The sequence below is a fragment of the Dermacentor andersoni genome, chromosome 6 (genome assembly GCF_023375885.2).
Source record: "Dermacentor andersoni chromosome 6, qqDerAnde1_hic_scaffold, whole genome shotgun sequence".
NCBI lineage: Eukaryota > Metazoa > Arthropoda > Arachnida > Ixodida > Ixodidae > Dermacentor > Dermacentor andersoni.
Genome location: NC_092819.1, coordinates 69,507,510 through 69,533,028, shown reverse-complemented (window position 1 = coordinate 69,533,028; position 25,519 = coordinate 69,507,510). Strand labels below are relative to the sequence as shown.

Below are 25,519 nucleotides of genomic sequence, written 5' to 3'. Positions count from 1 at the left end.
CTCCCTATCTCAATGGAGACAGTAAGCACTTCATTCTGCCGGCGTAATCGTTTTGCTGTTTTATTATTAGGCATTAGGAACGTGAAAGTGGAAAAACACTGAACTTGATGTGTGGGAACCCGTTACGTAGTATAGGGGACCGGACACACACACACACACACTTATATCTTATATATATATATATATATATATATATATATATATATATATATATATATATATATATATATAAGACTATAAGACGTCCGTTCTAATATATATATATATATATATTGCAACTTCACTTTTTGAAGAGGCAGGATGTGGGTAGTGTGAGAAATGAAACGACACTTAAATTAAAATTAAATTATGGGGTTTTACGTGCCAAAACCACTTTCTGATTATGAGGCACGCCGTAGTGGAGGACTCCGGAAATTTCGACTACCTGGGGTTCTTTAACGTGCACCTAAATTTAAGCACACGGGTGTTTTCGCATTCCGCCCCCATCGGAATGCGGCCGCCGTGGCCGGGATTCGATCCCGCGACCTCGTGCTCAGCAGCCCAACACCATAGCCACTGACCAACCACGGCGGGTCATAAACGACACTTCTCACCGTGAATAGCACGGTATCAATCATGGTTCTGGGACCTCAACCAGGTGCGACGTAACCCTATCTCATTTCACTCGCATTTACCGCTAGATCCCCGCAGATTTCTCAATCTGGAGAATTTTCTTTCGTCATTATCTTACCTTCTTTTTTTCCCAGGAGCATTCGGACAAGAACGCAGTCTTTATAATCGCTGTACAAAACTTGGCTCGCATACTTCTGTGTGGTGTCTGAAAAAGACAAGTTTGAAGCTTGTACTTAGCGGATTTAATTGACAAGCTATATTCTGCCAGAACTGTCACTATTTATGTTTCGCATTTAACAACAATACAAACACATACAAATAAAATACATGCGTACATACAAAGTACAATTACATAATTGAAGTTAATAAAATGCCATTGAGTTCTTGCTTGCTTCAAAGTGCACGTAAACCAGTAATATTCAAAGGAAAGAAAACTTTGCGGCACCAAGTGTAACGGCACCTAATATATTAGTTAGACGCTGTTCACAACTATGTCTTATCATAACATATGTCAATGGCTTTGAGTAATGAAATAAATGTAACCTGCTTTTCCGATAAGTGTAAAATTTGGCATGTTTTTTTATATACTAAAAAGAAAAGAAAAGAAGAAGAAAAAGAAAACGGTTTAGAGAATGAACGAATAGAACATGAAAAACACCCTAAGTATGTTTCACACAATGAAAGAAAAAGAAATGTTCATTGAATATAATGAAAGATAACAAAACGGCAATTCAAAATTTCTGAGAGAACCTGGTAAATGTAAATCACCGGTACCTTATAATTACCCTTTAATATAAATCTGAACTACTTGCCAACATTAAAATTTGCAATTTCAGATGCCAGAATCTGTGTGTCTCTGCCGTAATGCATCGATGGAAAATAGTTTTTCTGTTTCTTCACGGATCTCGTGCAGCTGAATGTAATGTTGGAGAGGAAGGAAAGCTCTAGAAATTATCTTTGTGTTTTTATACATGGGAAATAAGGAATAACGTTTATTTACCATCATTTATGTGTGCAACACACATGTCGGGCCCTTCGCCAGTGAGAGCATAGTTGATCCGGACGTCCGTTCTAGAAAAAAAATTGTAAAATGTATACTGAAACCTCTATAGAACGCCCAGGTCACGTGTATAGGCATACATAATAATTTTTTGTGCCTAATGTGCACTTATATAGCACTAAATAAAAAATACACACAGAATCGCCTGTAGGAATCACCCTAACGATGCGAACCACCTGTTGTTTCGTCATCGTATGCCGCTGTTTTTCTTATAATTTCCAGAAACACTGTCAAAAAATCATGAAACGCAGAATTGCGGTTGAAACAGGGAAATGTAACGGAGACGACGAGGCATGAGACGACGAAAAAGCAAGTAGTAGCAATGTTCACTCATGTTATGTGATGAAGCATTTAGATGATGCCGATCATTGTCGATACGTGTTGGTAGGCAGTACGCGGCGGCTGTGGAGCGTCAGCAATGTTCTCATGGTGCTAGACATGATGTTAGTGCAATGACGACACCAGTATGAGAGCATGACTACAAAGAATCTCGGGAAGACGCCAACATGACGATGACAGCATTAAAACTGTCGTGTGCGCGTGTTCCCTTTCTTTCTGTACTCCACGAAGGCCAGGTTTTCCTCGATGGCAGAGGTGATTGGGCCAGCTCCCGCGGTCATTTCGGCTGCGGACGCGGGAGCCTCCATGGTGCCACATTAGGAGTAGCTTAGTAGCCTCAAGGTGCTCCTGAGGCCTGTGGAATCCTTGCAACCTGACGATAATCCTTCAGGCACCTTCTGCTTCACGGTAGATTGCTCGGCCAAACTGGATATCCACCATAGCTAGCGTGCGTGAGAATTGTTGCCTTCCGGAGGTGCTGTAGTGGAACGCATTTTTGTTTCGGCAACGGCAAGTACACTTCTTTGAGCATCCCCTGCTTGCTGAATATGGAGCAGTTGCCCTGTGGGAGATTCACCTTGCAGCTGGGTGGCTCAGATTCCTCGGGTACACTGGGTAATCCAGAATCACATTATGCTCCCTGGTCACCTGCTTAGTAGCCATTGCATGCACTGTGGTCATCCGCAAGCTGCCCGTAGCTGTGCTATCTACGCGCGCAGCTGTATCCCCCACGCCTAACGTCCGGTTTCTTAATTGACAGGTGAATCCATGAAGTTCCCTGCGATGACATTGAGCCTTGTATCCACGGGAACTACGGTGGCCCGCATTTATGTGCCCCCCTAACGTCCTTATGACACTTGCTGCCTGTTGCTGCCTTACCGTCTGGGGCAGGACCGGTTCTCCTGTCATTACTTCGACGCGCATTCCACAGCTCGAGCTAATCACAGCTGCAAGTCTGGAGGCAACGCCCTAGTATCTGCTATTCTTGACGCCGGCTCCCTTATCCTAAGCGATGGTGAGGCTACCTATGTGCGTCATCATTACGGTAGCGTAAGCATGGTCATCGACCTTAATATCCCAAAAGAACACTGTGCTTACACCAGGGCTACTGCTCCTTGTCCCAGTAGACAAGTGCTGGGCGCCAAGGTCAAGCACTTACGCCTTTAGTCACGGTATCGTCCCCCACCTGCGGCCAGTTATTTTTTCATCCAGTTCCATTTCCATTACTTTATCGTTTCTTTATTGCATTTATTCAGCCTAAGTAATTTCCCCTACGTTGTCCTCGGTGTCAGTGTTTGTTGGCTTCCTTTGATATGACTAAGAAAAATCGGGCCCCTCGGTTAATCCTCTTTCTTCTCGTTTATAACATAACGAGGGTATCGATTAAGGCAACATTGATGCTTTCAGGTTGCTTGTGTGGGTTTATTGAGCGGTTGCCTTCACCCAAAAAGATCACGTTCTCGTGACGCCTGCGGCAGAAAGGATGTTCCACCTCCGCCACCAAGGTCTGTGAGTGGTGGCACTGGCTAACATTCCAAGGGTTCTACTAGGAATCATAACCAAGAACGGGGATGGGGAAACAGCGCCGCGGTGGCTCAATTGGTAAAGCATCGCACGCTAAATGCGAAAGCTGTGGCATCATTCCCTACCTGCCGCAAGTTTTTTCATCCACTTTCATTTTCATTACTTTATCGTTTCTTTACTTCATTTATTAACCACAAGTAATTCCGCGTATGATGTCCTCGGTGCTAGTGTTTGTTGGCTTCTTATGATATCCGCTTACGGTTGTAAGATATACCAACGCATAATTCACTGCTTGCCAGCTTTCTTCCTCCGCCTTTAACATAAAGCGTGAACAACAATGAAGACGCCACAAATGCGTGCTTCAGTCCTCAAGGAATTTTCAAAACTTCATTGCATTGCCAGCCTTCACATGCAATTTGTACTTGGTTACAACTTCTGCATATATATATATATATATATATATATATATATATATATCAACAGTTCCACAAATTGCATTCTATGCCCTTTTGCTCGAAAATATCCCGTAGCCGTTTTGTGCCTGCGTTGTCAGCTCCCTTATGTAGCAAAGATATCCATAAAGGTGCATTGTGAGGTGTTTAAATATGCATGACCTGAGTTCCCAGAAAGATATTATCCCCCATGCGGCGGCCTGGTCTGCACGCATTTCCACAGTATATCATTTTTTTCTCACTCACTTCGACTGCTCCATTTTCATTGTTTCATTATCATGCACCACCAGCGTGCCTAGCGTGAAATGCGGCGACAAGTGCGAATTCCGCCAGCGCACCCATTGGCGACTGCGGAACTAAAAATGGTGCAAGAGACAAGAAAATTTCACAGGGAGAGATAGGAAACACTCCTGTCGGATATTTCTATGCGCCCAAGGCTGTCAGAGTGATGACATAGTTTAACTACGTCCTTTGTTATCCCACTTCGCGTTAGAGCTCCGCTATCGTACTCTATAAATTTTTGTAAGGCTCTAACAGTAAGGGCGTTACAGTGCGAAAAGAAAACAGCCTTAAGGGTGTAAATATTTTTACATTGTGTTTTTTACCAGTTGCATTTACAGTAGCACCTTCGCTGCAAAAGTGAAATACAAATCTTGTGGACAACAGTAGTAGCGATTATGTAATTTGATGCTTCCGCAAATTGCAAGGCACTTTCCAACAGTAGACTATGGGCGGTGAAACTTTCGGTGATGAATTTGGAGGAATGAGAGCTTTCTTGAATATCACGCAATCATTGAGCTTCTTTATGCAGGCTAGGTAATAAATGTAAATATGTCATTTGCTAGAAATAAACCAACTCCTACGCTAGCGCGGATGCGTACCACGCAGAAAAATAGGTTTGCGTAGGGGTTTTATGCAGCGGATTCCTGGGTTGGGGCGGATTGTTTCAACGTTCTTTTTTGTTTTATCTTATTATATTCGTGTGCTTTCCACTCATGCTTAATGCATTTTGCGTGATCTTTATTGCATTGCAATACTTCTTCATTCCGGGGATAATATTTTACCTTTCTGCAAGGAAAGGATCTCCACTTTATAAAGGGCAACCTCGAAATACACTTCAGAGTACTTCGCCTAGTATGCTCAGTTAGAAAGTAGGTGCCCAACGTTAAGAACTTTAAATCGTAATGCCGGTAATATAACATATACAAGGTACCTTGCTAACCACATGTCTCCCGAATGTTGCCAAACATTAGTTGCCGTAGCAATGTTTTCGGGGAATCTTAGAAGTTAGCTTAAACATGAAAGTGTTGCTCAACAATTTTATTACTGTAGGTCACACTCCGTAAATGCGACAGCTATTCATAGGCTCATCGATGACCATAATTGATTAAAGTGTTTTGCAGTAAACTATATTTGCCGTAGGCTGGAAAGAACACGTCTCACACAAAACCACACATGATCTTCGAGCCTGTTTGATGTAGCAGCCACTCCTGTTACAGCAAAACATATTCCGTGAAATCCGCCTAAAACGGTGTAGCCTGGTTAGATTCTCAGATACCGTACTGCTTGAATTCAGCAAACACTGACTTCAATTTATCCAGAGATGATGCCCACCGCGCCAGATAGAATGGTGCTAGCGCAACACTTGCTATTAGGACAATCGAACGCGCCATAAAACGCACAAATGAGCCCTGCGTACACTTACAAGAAGACGCTTCACGCTAGCTGTACTTGCTGTTATGAAGGGCATTGCTTAGACCGGCCCCACTCTGCCCGAACCATCAAGAGTCTTCTGGCCCCTCACGATAACCAAATATCACCGCTTACCTAACGCAATGTATGTAAATATGAATTGACGTACGAAAGGACCATCGTTCTACAAATTAGTGCTGGAACGGTCTTGTTGAATAACGGCGGCACTAGTAAACTACTGGTCCCGGGATCAATATCCCTGAGGACCCCAGTGACGGGGACGATAATGAAGACGACGAGCAACGTGGTCGGCTAAGATGCGAAGTAATTTGACAGCTACAGGTGTCGCCTTCTGTCTGCAAGTCAATTTACCGATATAAGATTGCGTCTCATGAGCATACTTACGCGGGCATCTTGCATCTTCGTATAATCGTTGCAACACTAGCGCTTTGAGAAAACGTTGTTCTTCGGATAAACTGTTATCTAATGCTTATTGTCTGTCAGACATGGTCTTATAATTTGCCCGTGAAGTTTGTCACAAATCTGCGAACTGCTCCATCTTCGTCACTCAGCAAAAATAGAGCCGTGAGTTTCAGGCTTCAGAAAAATGAGCTAGCATGGACGCTTGCAGTTTCTCTCACATGTTGTATACAATATAGGCGAATACATAAATATGAGTCTCGCAATTATAGACGAGAAGGTCGCTAGGGGTCGCTGACAGAGTAAAGCCAAGTGGCCTCTCAGGAAAGAAATACTTTCTTTCCATGTCGGCCACTACTAAATACTTTTTAAGAATTTTTCTGGTGGACTCTCCGTGCACAACGCTTTACAATTTATAATTTTAAAGAGCCCATCAAGGTAGCATTTTCGGTGGAGCCCCCTAGCAGTCTGTCACCCCGGGCTGCAGTCCTCCTAATCCCAAGAGTAATTTAGCCCTGTGATTAATGTATTACTAATTGCCTACAACTTCATGCAATGTCTTTTATTGTTTAATATACCATTGGAGACACCCAAGTAATTTTATCCAAAAAATTGCAGATTCGGATTACTCGTATAAGTGCCAATAAATCAAGAAAGCTATTACAATTTTTTAGCAAGTGGGATATTCTTAGAATATATTCATATAATTTTCGAGACCTCAGCCATCTATCCTGCAAACTCACTTTAAAAAGCAGAGTTCTACTGGAAAATTGCAGAAATATCACTCGTCCCAAATTCAGCGCCCACAGAAAGCGAAGTGCTTGGTGGTACCATTATTCGGCTGTGGTATTGGGGCAGTTTAAAAGGCAGGTCGCGTAAATTTTGTGCGACATTGAAAGTACATATTGGGAATAAAGAACAGCAAAACATGAATGCATTTCTTTAGTTTTTACCCTATTATGCCATAATCTGTGCACATGGCTTGGTCAGTTGGAAGCATCAATAACGTTTGCGTCTTAGATTTAGCTTTTTGAAGTTGTTTAAAGTTCACAAGCACGACAAAAGTGATTGCGAAATAACATTACACTCACCTCTTTGAACTGTCGGGGGATTTCACGTGCCAAGTGTATGTTGCTTCTCCGGCATCCTCGTCAAATGAAGTAAGGTCAGCAGTTAAGCACCGCAGTTGCGGTACGTCAACGCTTGCCACAGCCAGCACTAGGTTCGGCAGGTTGGCAACAGCCTACAAATTGAGTAAAGTTGAAAGATGGCATCATAAGCATCACAATTCGAAGCAATGTAAAATCCCGAGCCCACATTCACAAAGCCGTATTACGCTAAAACTGCATATTCCAGCCAATTGCGATGTTGGCCGTAATAATTAGTGAAGGCAGCCTTCCAGTTGCGGAGACCAATCACAGCCTTTTTGAATGGAACCTCTGAGTGTGTCTTTCACGATTATGTGAGCGATGCTACCACTACTTGCCGTTTCGATGTAGAATCGCCTAAAGGTCAGCAAATACCAGAAATATAAATTCATATGTGAAATCATTATTTTCCTTCCGTCACCGAGAGACACAGAGTCCCGGCTGTCATACGCGCGGCCTCCTGAAACGATAGAACATTCTACACAAAAAGGACCAAGCTTATGTTAGTGGGAGTCAAGTGGACAAACTGCCAGTTAAGTTTTCACTCCACACAATCAAATTACATAATTATATTTATTTAGCCAACTTCTATTACTTTTGTTTAATTATTCAAGATACCAGTTAGTTGGTTGTAGCGAAAACGAGAGACGACAATCTTCGATTTTTCTAACTAGGCAGGCTTCTCATCACTGAAATTGAAAGCCAGACTAGTTGGTTGCTTACATTATTACAAGTAGTTACAGTGCTGCATGGTGCATGAATATGACATATGGTCATAAATAATGGTTGCGTCACCAGTACCCTTGTGCAGCTTGCCTTTGTGTACTTGTTCCAAAGCGATCTGAAGCAGACATGATAAATCCAGCGGGGAGAGAAAGCACGCAATATATAAAAAATACCACTCGACCACGTGTCCACACATACAAGATATCAGCGCAAGCTGGCAATATGTTACTGAGACGTACTTCAACGACAGCAGAACGCGTGCTGTTGACAAAGCGGGACACCTGGCAGTAATTATTCTGCGTCAACAGCCATAACGCCCGCGGCTCTGCCGAGCAAGTCTGAGATGTATCGCGCAATGGGTACCGCGTATTGATGTGGTATATTTTTTCTTATTAGGCGCGCTTTCAGAATAATATATATATATATATATATATATATATATATATATATATATATATATATATATATATACGTTCAGACAGCTTATACCTTCAAACAACATGACAGTTCACCAAACATACATCGTCTTGGGCAGCTGCAAATGAGGTCTCGGTCCAGTGCCTCACTCCAAGCAGAGCACTCGCACACTACAACACAGGTACCGCAGGATACGAAAATACAAAAAAAGCTTGTAAACAAGAATATCTGCTATTTCACAAGCACAAGGGCATCAATATGAGCAAAACAAATAAACAGATGAAAGGAATCGTTTTAGGGGTCATGAATTATTTCCTATTTGTGACTGATCCAATAATGCAATATTATGGGCAAAGCATGTGCCTTTGTCGAAACCATCCTTTCACGAACACTTGGTGCTCACTCACTTTCTCTTTTCCCCTTTCTATTCCCTCTTTCCCTTACCCACAGTGTAGGGTAGCAAAGCGCACGCTCGTCTGATTGATCACCCTGCTTTCTCTCTGTCGCTCTTTAACGGGGAGTGTGTTGACCTCTCCAGGTTACAATATGATGCTCTGTGTGTTGTTAAGCCTTTTCACTCGTCTCACGTAGACTCCTTATGAATCTCTATAACTACCTAATTATTACTTTGACAACTAGAACAAGAATCAAAAAGTAACGTGGTACTTCTATATGTCTCATTAGAGGAAAACATTACAAAGCTTATTATTGGCTGCAAGAAAATTACGGACGAGATACACTTTCTGTTATTGGTGTAGAATGAACCGGTCCTTTAATAAAGTTTAGTGCTTTACAGCTGGCCACACTCTACACATGAAACGATAACTGATACCTTTGATGAAGGTGAAGTCTAAAGTATGACGGAAGCCCGTCTGGTCTGGATGATGCATATTTAATAGAAGTCCGGATTCGAGACCCTTGCTTGTGATATATTTGCATGCGTTCTAGGGTCATTGGACGTGCCGGCTGCGCACGTTCCCTCCCTGAAACTTAGACACGAGCTCGTGAATGTGAAAGGCGCTTTGGAAGAGGACAAGTTACCAGGCGTGCTGTTCGTCATTCGGTCGGCAGACTGTTCGTATGTCTACGTCAGGGAAACCAGCAACTTCAAAACAAGGTCAAAACAGCACAGGAATGACGTTCACAAGTGACACCTTGCGTCGAATGCGCTAGCCGAACACTGTGCAACTACGTCACATACAGGATTGGAGGGTTCTCTTTCTATTATTCGGTGAAAGTCTGCCGAACGTGTATATTCATGTAGCGTTTCACAGCTCGATGTTATCACAAAGCGGCACTCGATTTTATACGCTTGAGAGGTTATAACTTATTCCTTTCACAAAGAACGATTACCTTCTTTAAGTTAAAGGAATTGCCTATTAGGTACACAAATCGACAACGCTTCCACATATTGGCGAAAAAATAAAGATATAAGTCATCTGTCTTTCCTTGCTTTCTTTAGTACAGGCACTACAAGGTTGTTCATTGTATGGCTTAAACATAAAATGTGGCAGATCCACCACACCTGGTCGGAATCTACATTCACCGAAGCTTTCTTTAAATGCCAAAAGAGTGCCGAAAACTGTTTTGGTTTCTGGATTATTGTATGTGAGAGCAAGAGCATGTATAAAGCCTTCATGTAAAGCAAATCAAGCACGTTGAAAGCTGCACAAACGCAGCTCCTTCATACCCAATCGGCTTCAGTTGTTTCACTCTTCCGTGCTACGCAATGTTACACGCAGGGTAATGATCTTGAGACCTAGTTGGCCATGGCACGACCGCAGGACATGCGCAAATTGTGGCCTTATGGTTGGAATCTGGCTTGTATGCAGGGGAACCGAGATTCGATGCCACCATCCGGAACGTAGTAAGTTTTCTATTTTTACCTGCTAGACATTCAGCAAGACTGCAGCAGCCACCAACTGCCACCTGTAGGAACTTTCGCGAGAGTTTCCAAAGAAACCTTCCATTTGAAATGTATTTCCTTCATTAGGTGACTATGTGAAAGCGAAATAGTTAAAGCCAAATAGACTATGTTAAAGCCATGGAATAGCACTGCAAGGAAAGTCCGCTGTGTTTTGCGGCCATGAGATCGTCCTCGGTACAACTTTATTGTACTTACACGGCGCAGTATTGAATTACGGTGCCGTAGAGAAGAACTGCCACCTCATTTTTGTGCCTAACTCCATGTGCATGCGCGATGCAGTATGTAACGTTTTGATGCTGTCATCAAGCTTATAAGCTGATGCGGAAACAAACGCTCCTGTCAACCAGGTACGTTATAATGTAAAGCTATTCAAGCTTTTCTATTTGAATTCTGGCATCCACCATCCAGGTTTGTTAAAAAGGAATTCGCCCCCCCCCCCCCCTCCTATTCGTCCGTGTGTCACTTTACGCTACGAAAACTACGAAAATAATTAATCTGATTTGATATGTGCAGACTGATTATGTATTATTAGACCGAACGAAAAAAAAAGTAATTATGTCTCTTTTGACAGCTTTTTGGCCATTAGCCCTCTGCGGCTGGTCAAATGTTTTCGGAGTGTGCCTCTGTGCATTCGATGTCCGAAATTTGCGAAAGCTCACCCCGTCAAGTTGACGATGGCGCGTTTATATGGAAAAAATGTGCCGAACGAAACAGATTTTTTTTCCCAATAGGCGGCGACTACCCCATTTCAAAAGGAATAGAAAGTGGCGGTCCGCCAATTGTTCTGGCTATGGATACTCGCACCTGCCAGAAAGTATAGATTTATTTACGTGTAATAAATCTTCTTACGTGACAGTGTGACGTTATCGGGCTGTTTCGGCATGTATGCCACGTCACTCTGCCAAGTCTTCTTGGATGATGATCCGTTCTGGCGTTGATGATGATCCGTTGGGATTTTTGGCGTTCCGTTGCCCGCCGCCGGGCAACGGAAGCTAAGTGCTAAGCTAACAGGCTAAAAGAAGCAGGCGCCGCCCTTCTCATTCGATTATCAATATATCTGATATGTTTCACATCGGATACGACGATGGACAAGGAGAGAAACACGCACGACGAGCGCCGCTTTTAAAATATGGTGAATCAGGAAAAAACACGCCACTATTTTATACAAGGAGCGCTATCACAGAGCTTCTGTGCGCACTCACGTTCAGGAATAACAACTCTCTCTGCGGTAATAAAGTTTACGCAGCACTTACACACCTGTAACCTGCCTCAATATTCCTTTTGGTCTGGTTTACTTATCTAAACCATTTGCCACGACTTCTGGCCACCACTTCGCAAGGGTGACAATTCGGCTTACTATTGCAATCCCGACAATGAATCATCGCAAAAAGAATTGCTTTACCTGAACGCGAATGCGTACATATGAGCTGTGATGTCGATCCTCGTTTAAAGTTGTGGCGTTATTTTCTGAATATACATTGTTCGAAGTAGCGCCCTGAGTGTGTGTGTTTCTCTCCTTGTCCGTCGTCGTCTACGCACGAATCACATCAGACTCAACCAACACGCCCAGCTATCTATCCTAACGTCATCTACTTTCCCTGTGCTGGCTCGGCCCTATCTAAAGTTTCTCAACTTGAGCATGCTCCGCTTATCTTGTCCGTGAATTAGATAAGAAAAATCTATTCCATGTAGGCAATGCTACTTGCTTTGAAATTAAAAAAAAATTGACCTCCTATAAACGAGGAGCGCATTGATCGGGCTTTTCAAACTTAGCTGCGTGATACGGCCCTATGCTTGTGTCCCTGGTTACCTAAATTTGACAGCAGGATACTGGAACGAAAACAGATTGCAGTAGTTTTACGTTGCAGGGCCCGAAGTCAAAATGATTTAAACACTTGCAAACTGAAACAATGCTAAACAATGTTGCGGGAGGTGAATTCAAGTAACCGTTCTTACGAGCACGGCGTCCACAGGATCGCTGCTGCCTGCCTTCTTGCCGAAGCATAGGGCTGGTATTGAAGCCACAGCAAGCACAAAGATGGTTACGGAGCACATCGTGTTTTCGTTCTGAAGAGCTCAGTGCACAGGTTGCTCCTCCAGCGGTATGCGAATGGGCCAATTTATGCTTGTATATATACATAAATGAGAAGCCTGTCTAGAATTAATGAGAAACTAAACTACACATGAGCAAGTGAATTCACGTTTCCCCAGAAATATTAGCTTTTATTATATTTTAGTCTTTTGCTCGTGCTCGCCTTCAACAAAGAAGAGTGATTTATGTGCTGAGAATGTCCCTTCAAAAATATGTCCAGTCTCAATGACGTTTGACTCTAACGCCAAAATGAAATAAATGCATGGTATGCCAAATTGGAGCTTCCGATAGGGTGCAGCATCGAAGCACAAAGACCTAAAAAAAAAAGAAAACTGACGTTGTTTTTGGAATAACGCTGTAGTAATGACTAATATATTTTTCAACCACTTGTCGCGGAATGACGCAGCTGGTAGAGCTCTTTTTGCGTGTTTGTGTGTGTGTGTGTGTATGCGGACGGAAGCGTTGCACTCTGCTCCATCAAGAGCGAATTTTTCCATATTTTTTTGTCGCAGTATGGATTTCACATTTAATGTACGAGCAATCGGTGAATGCCCTTATGCTCTACATATCGAGAACTCTCATATACCTTTGATAAGGGGAACGACTCATATACATATTATTACGATATCATCTAACGATGCTCAGGGGACGAGCCGCCGCGAGAACGACGATGAAGTTGTCGGTGCACTTGGCGCGAGTGAGTGTCGGCCTGGCTGTCTGGCTACAGTGTAAATAGCGTGTAAAAAGCCTCTTTTGTATGTGTCTTTCCACACATAACATTCTGGTGGATGTTAGGAACTTTACTAACAAGTCCCCGTGGAACCTTTTGAAATTTCTCCTTGACGAGCAATGCCAATATTCTAAACTATTGCCCAACATATAGCTTTGGCTACAGCAATAAACAAGAGTATCTAATGAAAGAATTATGACTGCTAAAACCACTAGCTCTTGCGGATACAAAACCAAGAGCACTAAAAGGCGTACTTACGGTACGGTTAACATGATCACTTAAGGTTAGATTCAATTGAACAGCCAGATGTTCGATTACATAGTTTCTGTTCCATAGTATACCTTCCGACGTGTGTGCATAATGAAAACACAGTTTTTTTTTATTAAGATACATCAAAACGCTTCTTTTATTCTACAAGCACGCCATTAGAGCTACAAGACTTCACCACTTCGATAACGTTGCATGTTAGAGCATGACTGTCATATCTTCACCACAAGCGACCAGCTCTAAAACGTTTGCAAACAGTGGTAGTTTGTGTTTTTAATTCAAAGAGTGAGATCACTTATGAACACAATAAAATAACAGGCCCAACATTCAACCCACGGGTAAAGCCCGGCTCGCGCTGCATAGTTCTGATTAACTTCCATATACACAAAGAGAATATTTATCTAGATGCAAGTAGCTCTTGAGGAGAAAGCAAGAAACCTTACTGACACCATAAGTGTTCAACCCATACACTAGAATATTATGAATCATAAAATGAAAAGCGTTCGAAAAGGTAAACAAAGTCTATCTGACCACCATCTTCCACAATCCATGCAACATCGTTTACAAAGGACACAAACTTCATTTCTGTGGATCGTCCAGCATAAACTGTTGTAACAGTGAAATTTTGCGTTTGAGATGGAAGTACAAATGCTTGCGTAATAAAACTTCGAAAAGTGGGGCTAACTGAAAAAGAGGTGACACCAGTGAAGAGTTCCCTACTTTCTCACTGCCACCAGACCTGTGCACTAGACGACAACCAAAATTTTCAAATTTTCTGGAAACAATCCTTGCTCTAAAAATATCTGTGAGATGTGCGGCAGAGTCCATATATAGAAATATGCACACCCATTCACGATGAAAGCTGGGACACCATTAAATGCTAAAGAAGTTTTTGGCTTCAGTGGTCATAATAGCAGTCATCACATTCGATGATGTGCCCGTATTGACGACTAAGTTTTCACTAAGATAGGTGCCATCGCACGTGTTCGTCGTGCCTGAAGTCACCAGTGAATAGACAAATAAAAAAAAGGCGAGCACCAGAGAGCTAGCACCCCTCATTAGATCTCGGGATGACACCAATACGCGTATTGGTTGAGTCATAATCCTTGGCGTTGCTTCGAAAAAATTTTGGTCACCTTGAAAAGTTGAACAGTGCATATTCAAACAGCTATCGTCTGGCAGCACTCATCGTGTCTGCAATCTTGGTAGCGGCTAACGTAGTAATTCCAACACAATGTTCTGAACATTGCGTAGTCTTCTTTGAGGATTTGCATTTTCACTTGGCGTATAAAATATTTACTGCGAAGTGCCGGCCGCGAAACATTCCTCGAGCTGATTTGTATTCCAACTGCACAGCGTATTTAAGGCACTAAAATTCGTGAAAACTCACATGGTGTGTTGTTAAAGAGTAGCACGTCTCCACACAGTCACGCAAAAAAAAAAATGTCGCGGTCACATGCTGAATATGCATATTTGAGCAGTTATATTGCGATAGCAAGTATGTGGATACTCCAGGCGGACTTCCACCGTCGCCGGCATCGGCGTGAGCATCGCCGTGATGTTGCGTACAATGTCCAAGCGTGACATCGCCGCCGCGCGCCGTATGAAGCATATGCGAGTGAATACGTGCGAGGTTGAACCAACGACGGTGGTTCAAACTTGCGCGCGCAAGGGAGGAAAGGCGGGAGGAAGCGCGCCGTCTTCTGTCGTGCGGAAAGCACCGGGGGGAGAGGAGGGAGGACTGGTGCATTCTACTCCGGTGGCGGTTGTGTATGGCGTGGCCGCGCGGCCCCTACCAGGAAAGCGATCAGCGATGGGGAGAGAGTGCGCCGACTGCCGATTACTTCGCATGCACTGTGTTCTCGCCGCTTAGCTTACGTTAGAGTTTACTTGAATACCGTTGAGTGGGTCGAGCGGCTAGGGCGGCGCATGCTTTGCACTGAGGCGTGCGACCACCAAAAATACTGTGGCGGCGCTGCGATTGAAGTGGATTGCGCTGCATCAAGGTAGCGCCGTTAGGAAGTGCTGGCGATACTTTTCAGAAGGCTGATTCATCACCTCCCAAACTGTGTTTATAATTGCATATGACACGTATTTATGCCGTAGGAATAGATGCTATTCTTTCTCTACATTATTTCATTTTTTCATGACGCTGAGTGCTGGCGCGTGCATTGCTGCCACTGTGTTGGCTGTTATTGTACCGCTTCCTTTAAAGAAGAAATATTTTTCTTGATATTGAAGCAGCTTGTATCTCTCGTGTGTGTTTTTGAGCATATAGTTTTCCATCGTAGGGCTTGCAAAACGCAGACGGAAAAACCTGTGTAAACATTCTGCTTGCCGTTTCAAAGAAATAAAACATATCTGCACCACCCGGCCCCCTGTACTCTGATTTACGGGAAGTATTCTTGCAGAAAAAGAAAAAGGAAGAGCAGTGCAACCTTCCAATTATGTTTCCGCCTTCGTTTCGTAGCATAATGCGGAATAATTCGTACGTTTTTTTTTTTTTATTGTGGTCGGACCTGGCGTGCCGAGAACAGTTTTAGCTAGTCATTATATAAGCTAAACTTTAGGCCGTATGCCGGATAAAATTATTTGTCCATTGCATTCTTAAAAAAAAAAAGAAAAGAGGAGTGGTAGCCTCATTAGTGCCTATATGCATAGTGCATACGACGTTGCACTACAAAACTAGAACACGCGGGTTCCAACCAGGTCGCGTAATTCGATGCGAGAGAAATAGAAAAATATTCATGTACTTCTGTTTACGGGCAAGTTAAAGAACCATAGCTGATGAGAATTGAACGGCGTGCCTCATAGCCATATTATCAGATGTAATACGCCAGACTTTGGTTGTCTAAAAAGGAAACAGAAAAAGGAGTTGGCTGCGTCCTTGGGCCTTTTTCTAGGGCTGTAAATGAAAAATTTTTCTGGAGTCTGGCTTCTGAGAAAAATATGTTACGCTTATGTTTCAAACCTGCAGTTCCCAAGTGTACGTCCGCCCAATTATAAGCAGCTTCTGTATTATAAACGGCTGTTTTCAGTTATCGGATGCACTATCGTAAGGAGAATAATGAATCAATTAAAGGAACGGCATGCCTCGCATACACGTAGATGTATTTCTAGATCTTCTGTGTTCGTTAAAGACAAGTGTGGTACCACATTTGGCACCCAGTTTTAATGGGTTGCAGACATACTGAGTCTGTCAAGAAGGGTGTTTTCCTTGCCTGAATCAAGTTAGCAAATCTAGAGGCTCCCTCAAAATAGGGTGTTTATATTGAATGAAAGCTAGGAACGTGTTCAGCAGAACCGATTAGCACTCGTGCATTAATTCTTTCAAGAACTGGTGCGCGACAGCGGAACAGTCACGACTCTCCAGCCGCACAATCATTCGGGTTAAGTGTCCTCACTTGCATCGGCCCTTGGCTCTCGAGACTACAAAAGCGCTGCTATGCATGCATTAGAACGGCAACGGCTGCTCTATAATTTTAGTAGTGGTTTCGGAAGTCGAATACGATCTGAATAACAAATACCATTCGATTAGACTGTATGTTTTTACTGCATTTCGCCTGCTGGTACGTTGAAAGTGATCGCCAGACAAGCCACGGAGATTACATTGGTAAAGACTTCCCGGCTTTCCCGATTCAGTTTGAGTACATAGGCAATATCAATTCCCTAACACTGTTGTTCATATTAACGACCAATAATTGCATTGATTTCTTTTCTTGGAAAGTCGATTAGTTCACCTGAGGCCTGTAGAGCTTTTAAAAGAAACACGAAAATTCCCATCGGGAGAATATAATGTTTTAATCAGTGCATTTAGAATATTTAACAATTTTCATCTTACACTTATGTAGTGGATATACAGGGTGTTCCGGATATCTTTAGCCAGAGTTTAAAAATATGCAAATGTCACAAAACTGGGCAAAACAAAAGTAATTTTGTTTCCCGTTCATTGATGATACTCAAGTTATATTTTTCATACCGCCTAATTAGATATATAGCCTTAATTATTTATCAAGTTCTCAAATATTATAATTACACGAAAATTTTCACAGGAAGATGTAGAGCAACATGAAAAACTCTCGATACAGGTTTTTGCTGCTGAATACGTACTACATAAAGGTGCTTTTCAGAGCGTGAAAGAAGCCCACGTATACACACAAAGTGCCTCTAGCGGCCAATCAAACGGCAGTTTGGGTGCACAATCAAATATACCTTAAGATTTACCTCGGAATGCATTCGTCGTCTCTATCTCTTGGCGTCTTACAGTTAATAAACCGGGTTTATTTCACTATTATAGTGTTTTCCATTATCATTGTCCCTGATCAATGTTACACCAACAATTGGCGCGCGTAAAATGACAACATATGGATAAAATTATCTTACATAACTTCATTTTGCGGATAGGCGGCTTTTGCGGCAAAAATTACGTCTTATTTTTAAACAGCAGTTCACCTGGCTAAAACTATAATTGGTACCACCCGACAAGGGTCGCGGGCGCATCAAATCAAGTATAACAATACACAATTTCGCTGCATAGACCTTCTGCGAGACCCGCCGTGATTGCTTAGTGGCTATGGTGTTGGGCTGCAAAGCACGAGGTCGCGGCATTGAATCCCGGCCACGGCGGCCACATTTCGATCGGGGCGAAATGTGGGAACACCCGTGTACTTAGATTTAGGTGCGCGTTAGAGAAACCCAGGTAGTCCAAAATTCTTGAGTCCCCCACGACAGCAGGCCTCATAATCAGATCATGGTTTTGGCACGTAAAACCCCACAATTTAATTTTAATTAGACCTTCTGCGAAAAGAACTAGCCATTCCGCCAGCGTCCGCGCCAACCAACGCGCGCTCGCTAGCAGACGGCGCACTGCACAACGGCAGCAAAATTGAATACCAAGCCTTAAATTTGTATACGTAGAAAAAGGGGTCAATATAAATTTGCAGTTGAAATAAAACACCATTTAGGAGTGTACGCACGTAATTGGTCTCAGCGCCCGAAGCGAAATTACGTGGAATCTGCCGGGAAGTGCGTCTCTGCTGCGGTCCATATCACTCGCAGCGTCCTCGCAAAATTTCTCCACGCGCAGTGCCTCAGCAGGAGAAGGCCAATCGGCCAACTCGACGATCGCCTAGTACACTCTAGTTTACGTTGACGCGAGAGACAGCACGAAGGTCAATGCGCTCGCGGTTGCTGCCATGCTTCCTCACTCCCGCGTTTTGACAGTGTGCGTGCTCATGTGTTCATGTTCGCTTGTGCTCGCGTAACACGATGGTTGTTAATTTAGTAAGCAAGCCTACATTTACAAGTTTACACGGTTGATAAAGCTAGTGCCGCTAATTCGTATAGCTCTCGAATTATTTGGTATCGCAATCGCTTCTTCGCCTTCCTGGCGAAATTACGACCTTTTAGCACTCAAGCTAGCTTTGCTTTTCAACAAAAACTTAAACACAGCTGAGATGGTGAAAAGTATTACAGAAATATTTTTTTGTTTTTCCGTAAGGGAGGTGCATTGTCTACTATTTTACTAGCCGCAAGAAAGACGAAAGGGAAGGGGATGTAAGTAAACTGCGTACCTGCTCATAGCAGCAAGCGGTCAATAGCATCGTGTGCATTGTTGCCCAGGTACCACTGTTCAGCTTGCAGATTTTATTTTATTCGCAAGTTCTGTGGAGGCAAGTAAGGAAAACGAAACACCATAGATTGTTGCCCGAAGGGTCGCGGGTCGCTTAGTTCACTTATATCAGCGAACCGGAGTGCTAAGGCATGACAGAACGCAGGTAAAAGCCACAGCAATGCGTCTAGCTATACTGTCAGGGCGGCAGTTTTCCTTTGCTACGCCGTTACCACTACGGTTGACGGCACTTTGCCATAAGTGAATAGATGGTGCTTTAGATGTTAGATATCTCCCAATGCACATACTACAATTACATACCTTCATCCTGATTCTAAAAATTTTCATATTTGGCTCCTAATTCCGTGAACTGCTTATAGTATTGTTGGTCATGCGAAGATCTGTCACGATCATCGAACTACAGCTTCTTACCGAGCCTGTACCGTAATTCAAGTGAACAGGAGAGAATGTATCTCTGCTTTTCCTTAGCCAATTTTCGGATGCGTAAATTAATGCCAATCATCATTAGCAGTAACACGAGTATATTACGCCCATGGCAGGCCCATCACTGCCATCTAAATATCTCTGTTTTTCGCTAGCTGAACACCACTTGCGCCTGGAGATATTCTAATTTCATCATTCTACCTAATCTTCTTCCGTCTTCGACTGCGCCTCCCTGCCCTTGTCACCCATTGCTTGACTCTAGTAGTCTGTTGTTAATCTTTCGTAGGCACAACATACTCTGCCGAGCTCCTTTTCTTCCTCTTAATGTCAATTAGTCTATAGGCTATCTCCGTTTGATCTCTGATGCGCACCGATCGCTTTTTGTCTCGTGTTAATTAGCGCATACATGAGTTTAATGACATTCACATTTGTCGCATGATAAATTGGCGACAATCAGTAAACTTAAAATCTCCAAACGCACCAAAGTAGCCTTCGATTGAAAAGAAAGAAAACGCGGGTTCCCACACCTCTCATCAATCATTGGATCAGTAAAAAAGGGCACAAATTAAAATGAGCAAGATCTAGAACGCGTCACTCCAATTAACGTAATTGTTTCCTTGAACTAACTAGAAACACGAAACAAATGATTCCAAAGCAGCTTCATTATTTAGTGTTGTACGGATATGGAAATACGACCTATATCACTACTGATAATGCGCGGATAATAATGTCACCAAGAATCAGTGAATGGACTATGAAAAATTAAAAAAAAACAGAATTTCAACCAAGAGGGCTTCAGTACAAATTCCGAAGTTGAAGCGGCACCTTGGTTTTTTTTGTACCCTTCACAGCAAACACTACAACACCACTTAAAGCTACACACAATAGAGAACAATCTTAATTTGTATGGAAAACGGCACAGTCTCGACGAAAACATGCACTGCTATTGAAACGTTCTTTAAGCCAAGCTTCAGTAAGAAATTTGTCGTCAAAATAGCTAGTTACAAGATTAGAAAGGAATTCATTTGCTTTGGTTCGAAGGTCACTCACGTTTGGTGATAAATACTAGAGATCATTTTCCTAAGTCCGGTGGATGTTTCATTCCTTTGCCTTCAGCGTGGCATAAAACGGTCGAAAGATTGACCATTGTGGCCATATTTAGACGCCATCGACTGTTTGAATATCCGCTTTCCTAACTGGTACATAAAAAGTGCTCTAACTGTCCTGTTTTTGTTCAGCTGTATGCATTGCATTCAGTTGTTCGGGACATTATAATTCAGCGGCATCCTAATGTCAAGTAGGGTTGTTCTAAGGTTTAAACGTAAGAGAGAAAAAAATCTCTGACAGTTAGGACACTCCTCAATGCGAAATTTCAGCACATCTGCATACGTACTTTCATTTCGATGTATGTTGAGGCTAGGAATTTGAGACCGATATCTCCGCACCGACTGGCAGCTGGCCAGTGCTGTCACCGTGTTCGCTGGGGGAGAGGCACTTCCTAAGCGCTTAAACGTGTCTTATTTAGATCCTAAACTTTGGCTATGTTCACCCTCACTTTACCTGTTCACCCTCACAACCTTGCAAGAGGCAATGGGCCCTACCACCAACCACATTGCACATGCAGAGCCGAAGGAACGGCGCATGTTGCAGGACTGCAAATACGAGAATAAATGCAGCAGACAAATACTACATTTCAATATCTGAGTACTTTCACATAATCTTGTCAAGGTTGAAGAACTCTTTCCTAAATGGCCTTGAAAGTTGTCATGTGCTCAAGAAAAATTGGTTCCACATCTACGCTGCAAATTTTCTGCTACGAACGCGGCGACGCTGTCGTGATGTCTGGTGCCGTAGCTTTCGTAGTCGACTGCTGTTTAATAAGATAGTCACTATCAGTGTTTTGTACATTCCTCTGACCTGGGGCTCTCTAGAGCAGACTTGCAGAGCTTAATTGGAAACCTTCGTGACTCTTACAAGGCGATTGGAGAGCTGAACATGCCAAAAGAAAAAGCTAGCCGAAATACTTAGCTAGAATGAATTTCGATACTAAACGAAGCCTTCAACCGAGATAAGAAATAAAATTTCTGCAATCTCAACCTCCACGTTGAATCAATACACAGGCAAACACACTCAAAGACTAAACTGATTCTCTAGGAGCACACATTGTTTATATTCACAACTCTTCGCACAACTATGACAAACTCCTGTAATATATCAACGACCAGTGGAGTGACATCCCCTGGATCAAAAGAAAAGCACACCTAATGAACCATACAATCGCTATTTAAAAAAGGCGGAATTTCAGGTTTTACCGCAGTTATGTCAAAATTTGGCTCCTGGAACCAACGAATATATTAATACATGATTAAACACATAAGCTGTTCAACCTCAAAGAAACCAGTGACATCAATTTCGCCACGATTGTCGACCGTAATGCGTTTAGCGTTTAAGCAATATAGTGACACAACGTATTTGTACCATCGAAGCGACTTATTTCTGAGGCGTGAACTGCAGCAGTGAGATTCCTCTTTCGCGCTTCCTCCAGAACACCTGGTGCCATCTAGCGTTGCCGCCGTAATTCCTGCCCGCGGCCTCCGAAATACATTCGCGCGCTGGTGCGTGCGAACGCTGAGAAAGGCATCATTCGAGAACCGGGCTCCTCTCTCGCACATACTCCTGGACACGCTAGGCCATCTGATGGTGCTGCCGAGAAGTCTGCGCAATGTTACTGAGAAGAGAAGCATGGCGTGCCAGTGACACCGAACACTGAAGTTTGTTCCCTCACTTGCCGCGCAGTCAGTGGCACATAATCAGTGGATTCATGGTCCAGCTCGCTACAGCGTTGACGTGAAAAGCGTTCTTTGAAAAGCGGCACAGTCCCAGTGCATGTAAATGCATCGGTTTGCTACCCTTGAAGAAGCGTTGCGACGTGGGTTGCATTCCGTTCCGCTTCGGAGATATTTAAAGCCTATTCTGCATCATTGCCGAAGGGTACGTTTCCAGTGGCACATACCTAGTTGCCCAAGTTGGCGTCAAAGGCTTCTGAAGGCTTCTATCATACAACAGATATTGGTGGCCTGCAAGGGTAACGCAAGGGTGAAATGATATTGTCACGTGAACATGCCATTTTCTTTGCTTTATTCGGCCTCATTAATATGGTGGAAAATTTTAAGACGCCAGTTCTACTACCGGAGTTTCGAAATGTAAGCAAATCTGATCTCTGTATACTATTGTTGCATCACGTGAGTTGTTAAGCGCACGGCAATGTACAATGAAACCAACGCAGTTTCTCTTTTTATCAAATTGGGATATGACATACTTGGTTGTTCACCTAAATTTGCAGAGAGCCCGCTCCCTGGTGGAAAAACATATACAAGGCAGTGAACACGAGCCTTGAGGCACTTAGCGTGTGATTATGTCATTAAAAATACATGGGAAAATAGAATATTCGGCGTTCTGTTTTTTCCACACATTCATTTCACCACAGTACCAACCCTTTACACCACCCGCCTGGGGTTTAGGTATGCATCTAAAAACAATGAACACTTTAAAGCCTAAATTTATATAGTTAGACTAATTATGCGACAACATACGACAGAACATTGAACTCGCTACGACAAATAGTGAAAAAAAAAATCATGAAGATATGGAGTGAGTTGCACTTGACCTAAGCACAAAAATAAATTTTTGGACAAGTACTCCATAACTTCTGTGCTACCACTTTATTTACCTACTTAAAATACATGCGTAAAATTTATTTAATTTCCGCTTCTGCATTATTATTATCACTCATGACGCAGTGCAGAGTGGCACATCAATGACTCATGCAACAAGCGTACATATATTGTGCAGCAACAAAATGTTGTGAACGAGTGCTCTTCGGCTCGTCTTCTTCTCATGGAACATATAATGCGCTGTAGGGAAACTTCTGACATTGATTCCTCCTGTCACTGCATACTAAGGATAGTTCGAGCATGTGAAGGCATCCTGGAAAATTTTTCTGCAGTGAGTCTCCAACCATCTGAAAATTTTCCTATCTCTTCATCGCCATTGCAATGCATATATATATATTTACCTATTCCTCCTTTTGACCCGACTCTGACGTCATGCCACTCTCGAAATGCGTCCTCCACCATCATTTCCAGCCCCGCTAATGTTCTTCCCGTTCTTAACAGGTGGTGCCGCTGCCGAACTCAGAGCGCCACTTCCATTTAAACATCGTATCTTCCGTCTCCCGCCCGAATACGATCACCTCTAGATTTCCGAGGTCAGCATGCTCTACAAACAAAGCTGACCAGCATTTTCAGCGTCGTGAAGATGAACACATTTCAGCAGAAGTCATCTTAATATGACTCAAACGTAATCCGATTAGCATTCTAGCAATGTAGCGAGCACGTAGTGTCGAAGGCGCATTTCTTTAGAATCTGCACTGGTCCTTCCGAGAGAGTGTTTCAGCTATATGTGACATACACTGTGTCTTTCATTGGCCCACTTTGCTATGACGCTCGATTGCCAGGGTTCTCAATGACCGTGGTGGCACAACGACGACTGTATGCCGACGTCGCATGCAGGGACGATGATTGATTTCATTTCATTTATTTACTCTCAAGGCCGTATTGTCATTACAGAGAGGAGTGGCAATAGAAATAGAAAAAAAAAGGCTAATGAGACAGGACACAGTCACAGATAGCTGACTTAAACACATCATGATCTGTGATAGTGACAATGGATGCGGGAAGGCGATTCCAGTCTCGGCTTGCTTTCGGGATGAAGGCTTCGAGGTGTACATTGTTTTTACACTGAGGCACCCCAACCTTCATTCGATTATCAGTACGGAATGACAAATGGCTCGGTGGCGAAAAAAGTGTCATTTTTAGGTCATTATTAGTGTAGTATATTTTGTGAAACAGGTATAAGCGGGAAATTCGACGTCTATCAGAAAAGAGAGGTAGGTCAAGCTTTTGCTTTATGCGAGAGACTCTGGCTAAGCGATAGTAGTTAGAGAGGATAAACCTATGTGAGCGGTTCTGAACTGATTCTGAGGACTGTGTTAACGAGCTAGGGAACGGGTCCCATATCGATGAAGCGTACTCGAGTTTAGAACGCATGAGTGTTTTATATAGTAGCAGTTTCAACGGAACGGGAGCGAGGCGTTAATTCCGCCGAAGAAAACGAAGGGAACTGTTAGCTTTGTTAAGAACATGGCGGATGTGTTTCTGCCATGACAGATTATTAGTGATATGAACGCCTAGATTCTTGTAGCTGTCAACGAACTGAAGAGGGCGACCGTTAAAATCATAGCCCTGAGAAACTGACTGGTTAAACTTTCGAGATACCCTCAGGGCTTTATATTTGTTAATGTTTTGTTTCATAAGCCATGTATCACACCAAGAAGAAATATTATTTAGGTCAGATTGAAGAACGGAGAAATCAAACTCATTAAAAATTACGCGGTACGCAGTCGTCTGTAAAGAGCCTTATGTTAGAAGCAACGGAATCAGACAGGTCATTAATATAAATTAGAAAAAGAAGAGGCCCTAGGACTGACCCGTGAGGAACGCCGTATGTTACATTGCATCATTTAGAGTCATGATCAGTAACAAAAACGTACTGTCTTCTGTTCTGCCTGAAACAATGAATCCACTTCAGCAAGCTACAATCAAGATGGAGTGTGCTGAGTTTCAGTAATAGTAGTCGATGTGAGATGGTATCGAAAGCTTTCGCGAAGTGAAGGAACATGGAGTCAATAACTGAAGCTCAATCTAAAGCGGAAGACAAACCATTAGTAAAGGTTAATAATTGAGTCTCACAACAATAATTTTTACGAAAACCATGCTGCTATGACGCAAAAAATTATTAGACTCGAGAAATCTAATCAGCTTGCAGTAGATTATGTGCTCTAATAACGTGCATGGAATCGAAGTTAAGAAGATCAGCCGGTAGCTTAAGGGGTTATCTATATCACTAGATATGTGGACTGGAATCACCTTCGCCGTCTTCCAGTCGTCCGAAAGTCTTGAACTCTGCAAAGACTGTATAAATATTTATGACAAGAAAG

At 42.9% G+C, this 25,519-nt stretch overlaps 1 protein-coding gene across 2 annotated transcripts in view; it reads right to left on the bottom strand.

The window, feature by feature from the left end:
* LOC129382439 (uncharacterized) overlaps positions 1-25,519 on the bottom strand; it is a 182,380-nt gene that overhangs the window by 3,319 nt on the left and 153,542 nt on the right. For both annotated transcript variants that reach the window (XR_008610501.2, XM_055066370.2), the window contains exons 2-4: positions 7,191-7,342; positions 1,613-1,683; positions 731-817 (exon numbers count right to left, since the gene is read on the bottom strand). Coding sequence is in view for 1 of the 2 variants with exons in the window: in XM_055066370.2 (XP_054922345.1) it covers positions 731-817; positions 1,613-1,683; positions 7,191-7,342 (310 nt within the window). In the remaining variant the exon portion in view is untranslated. The remainder of the gene's footprint in view (positions 1-730; positions 818-1,612; positions 1,684-7,190; positions 7,343-25,519) is intronic.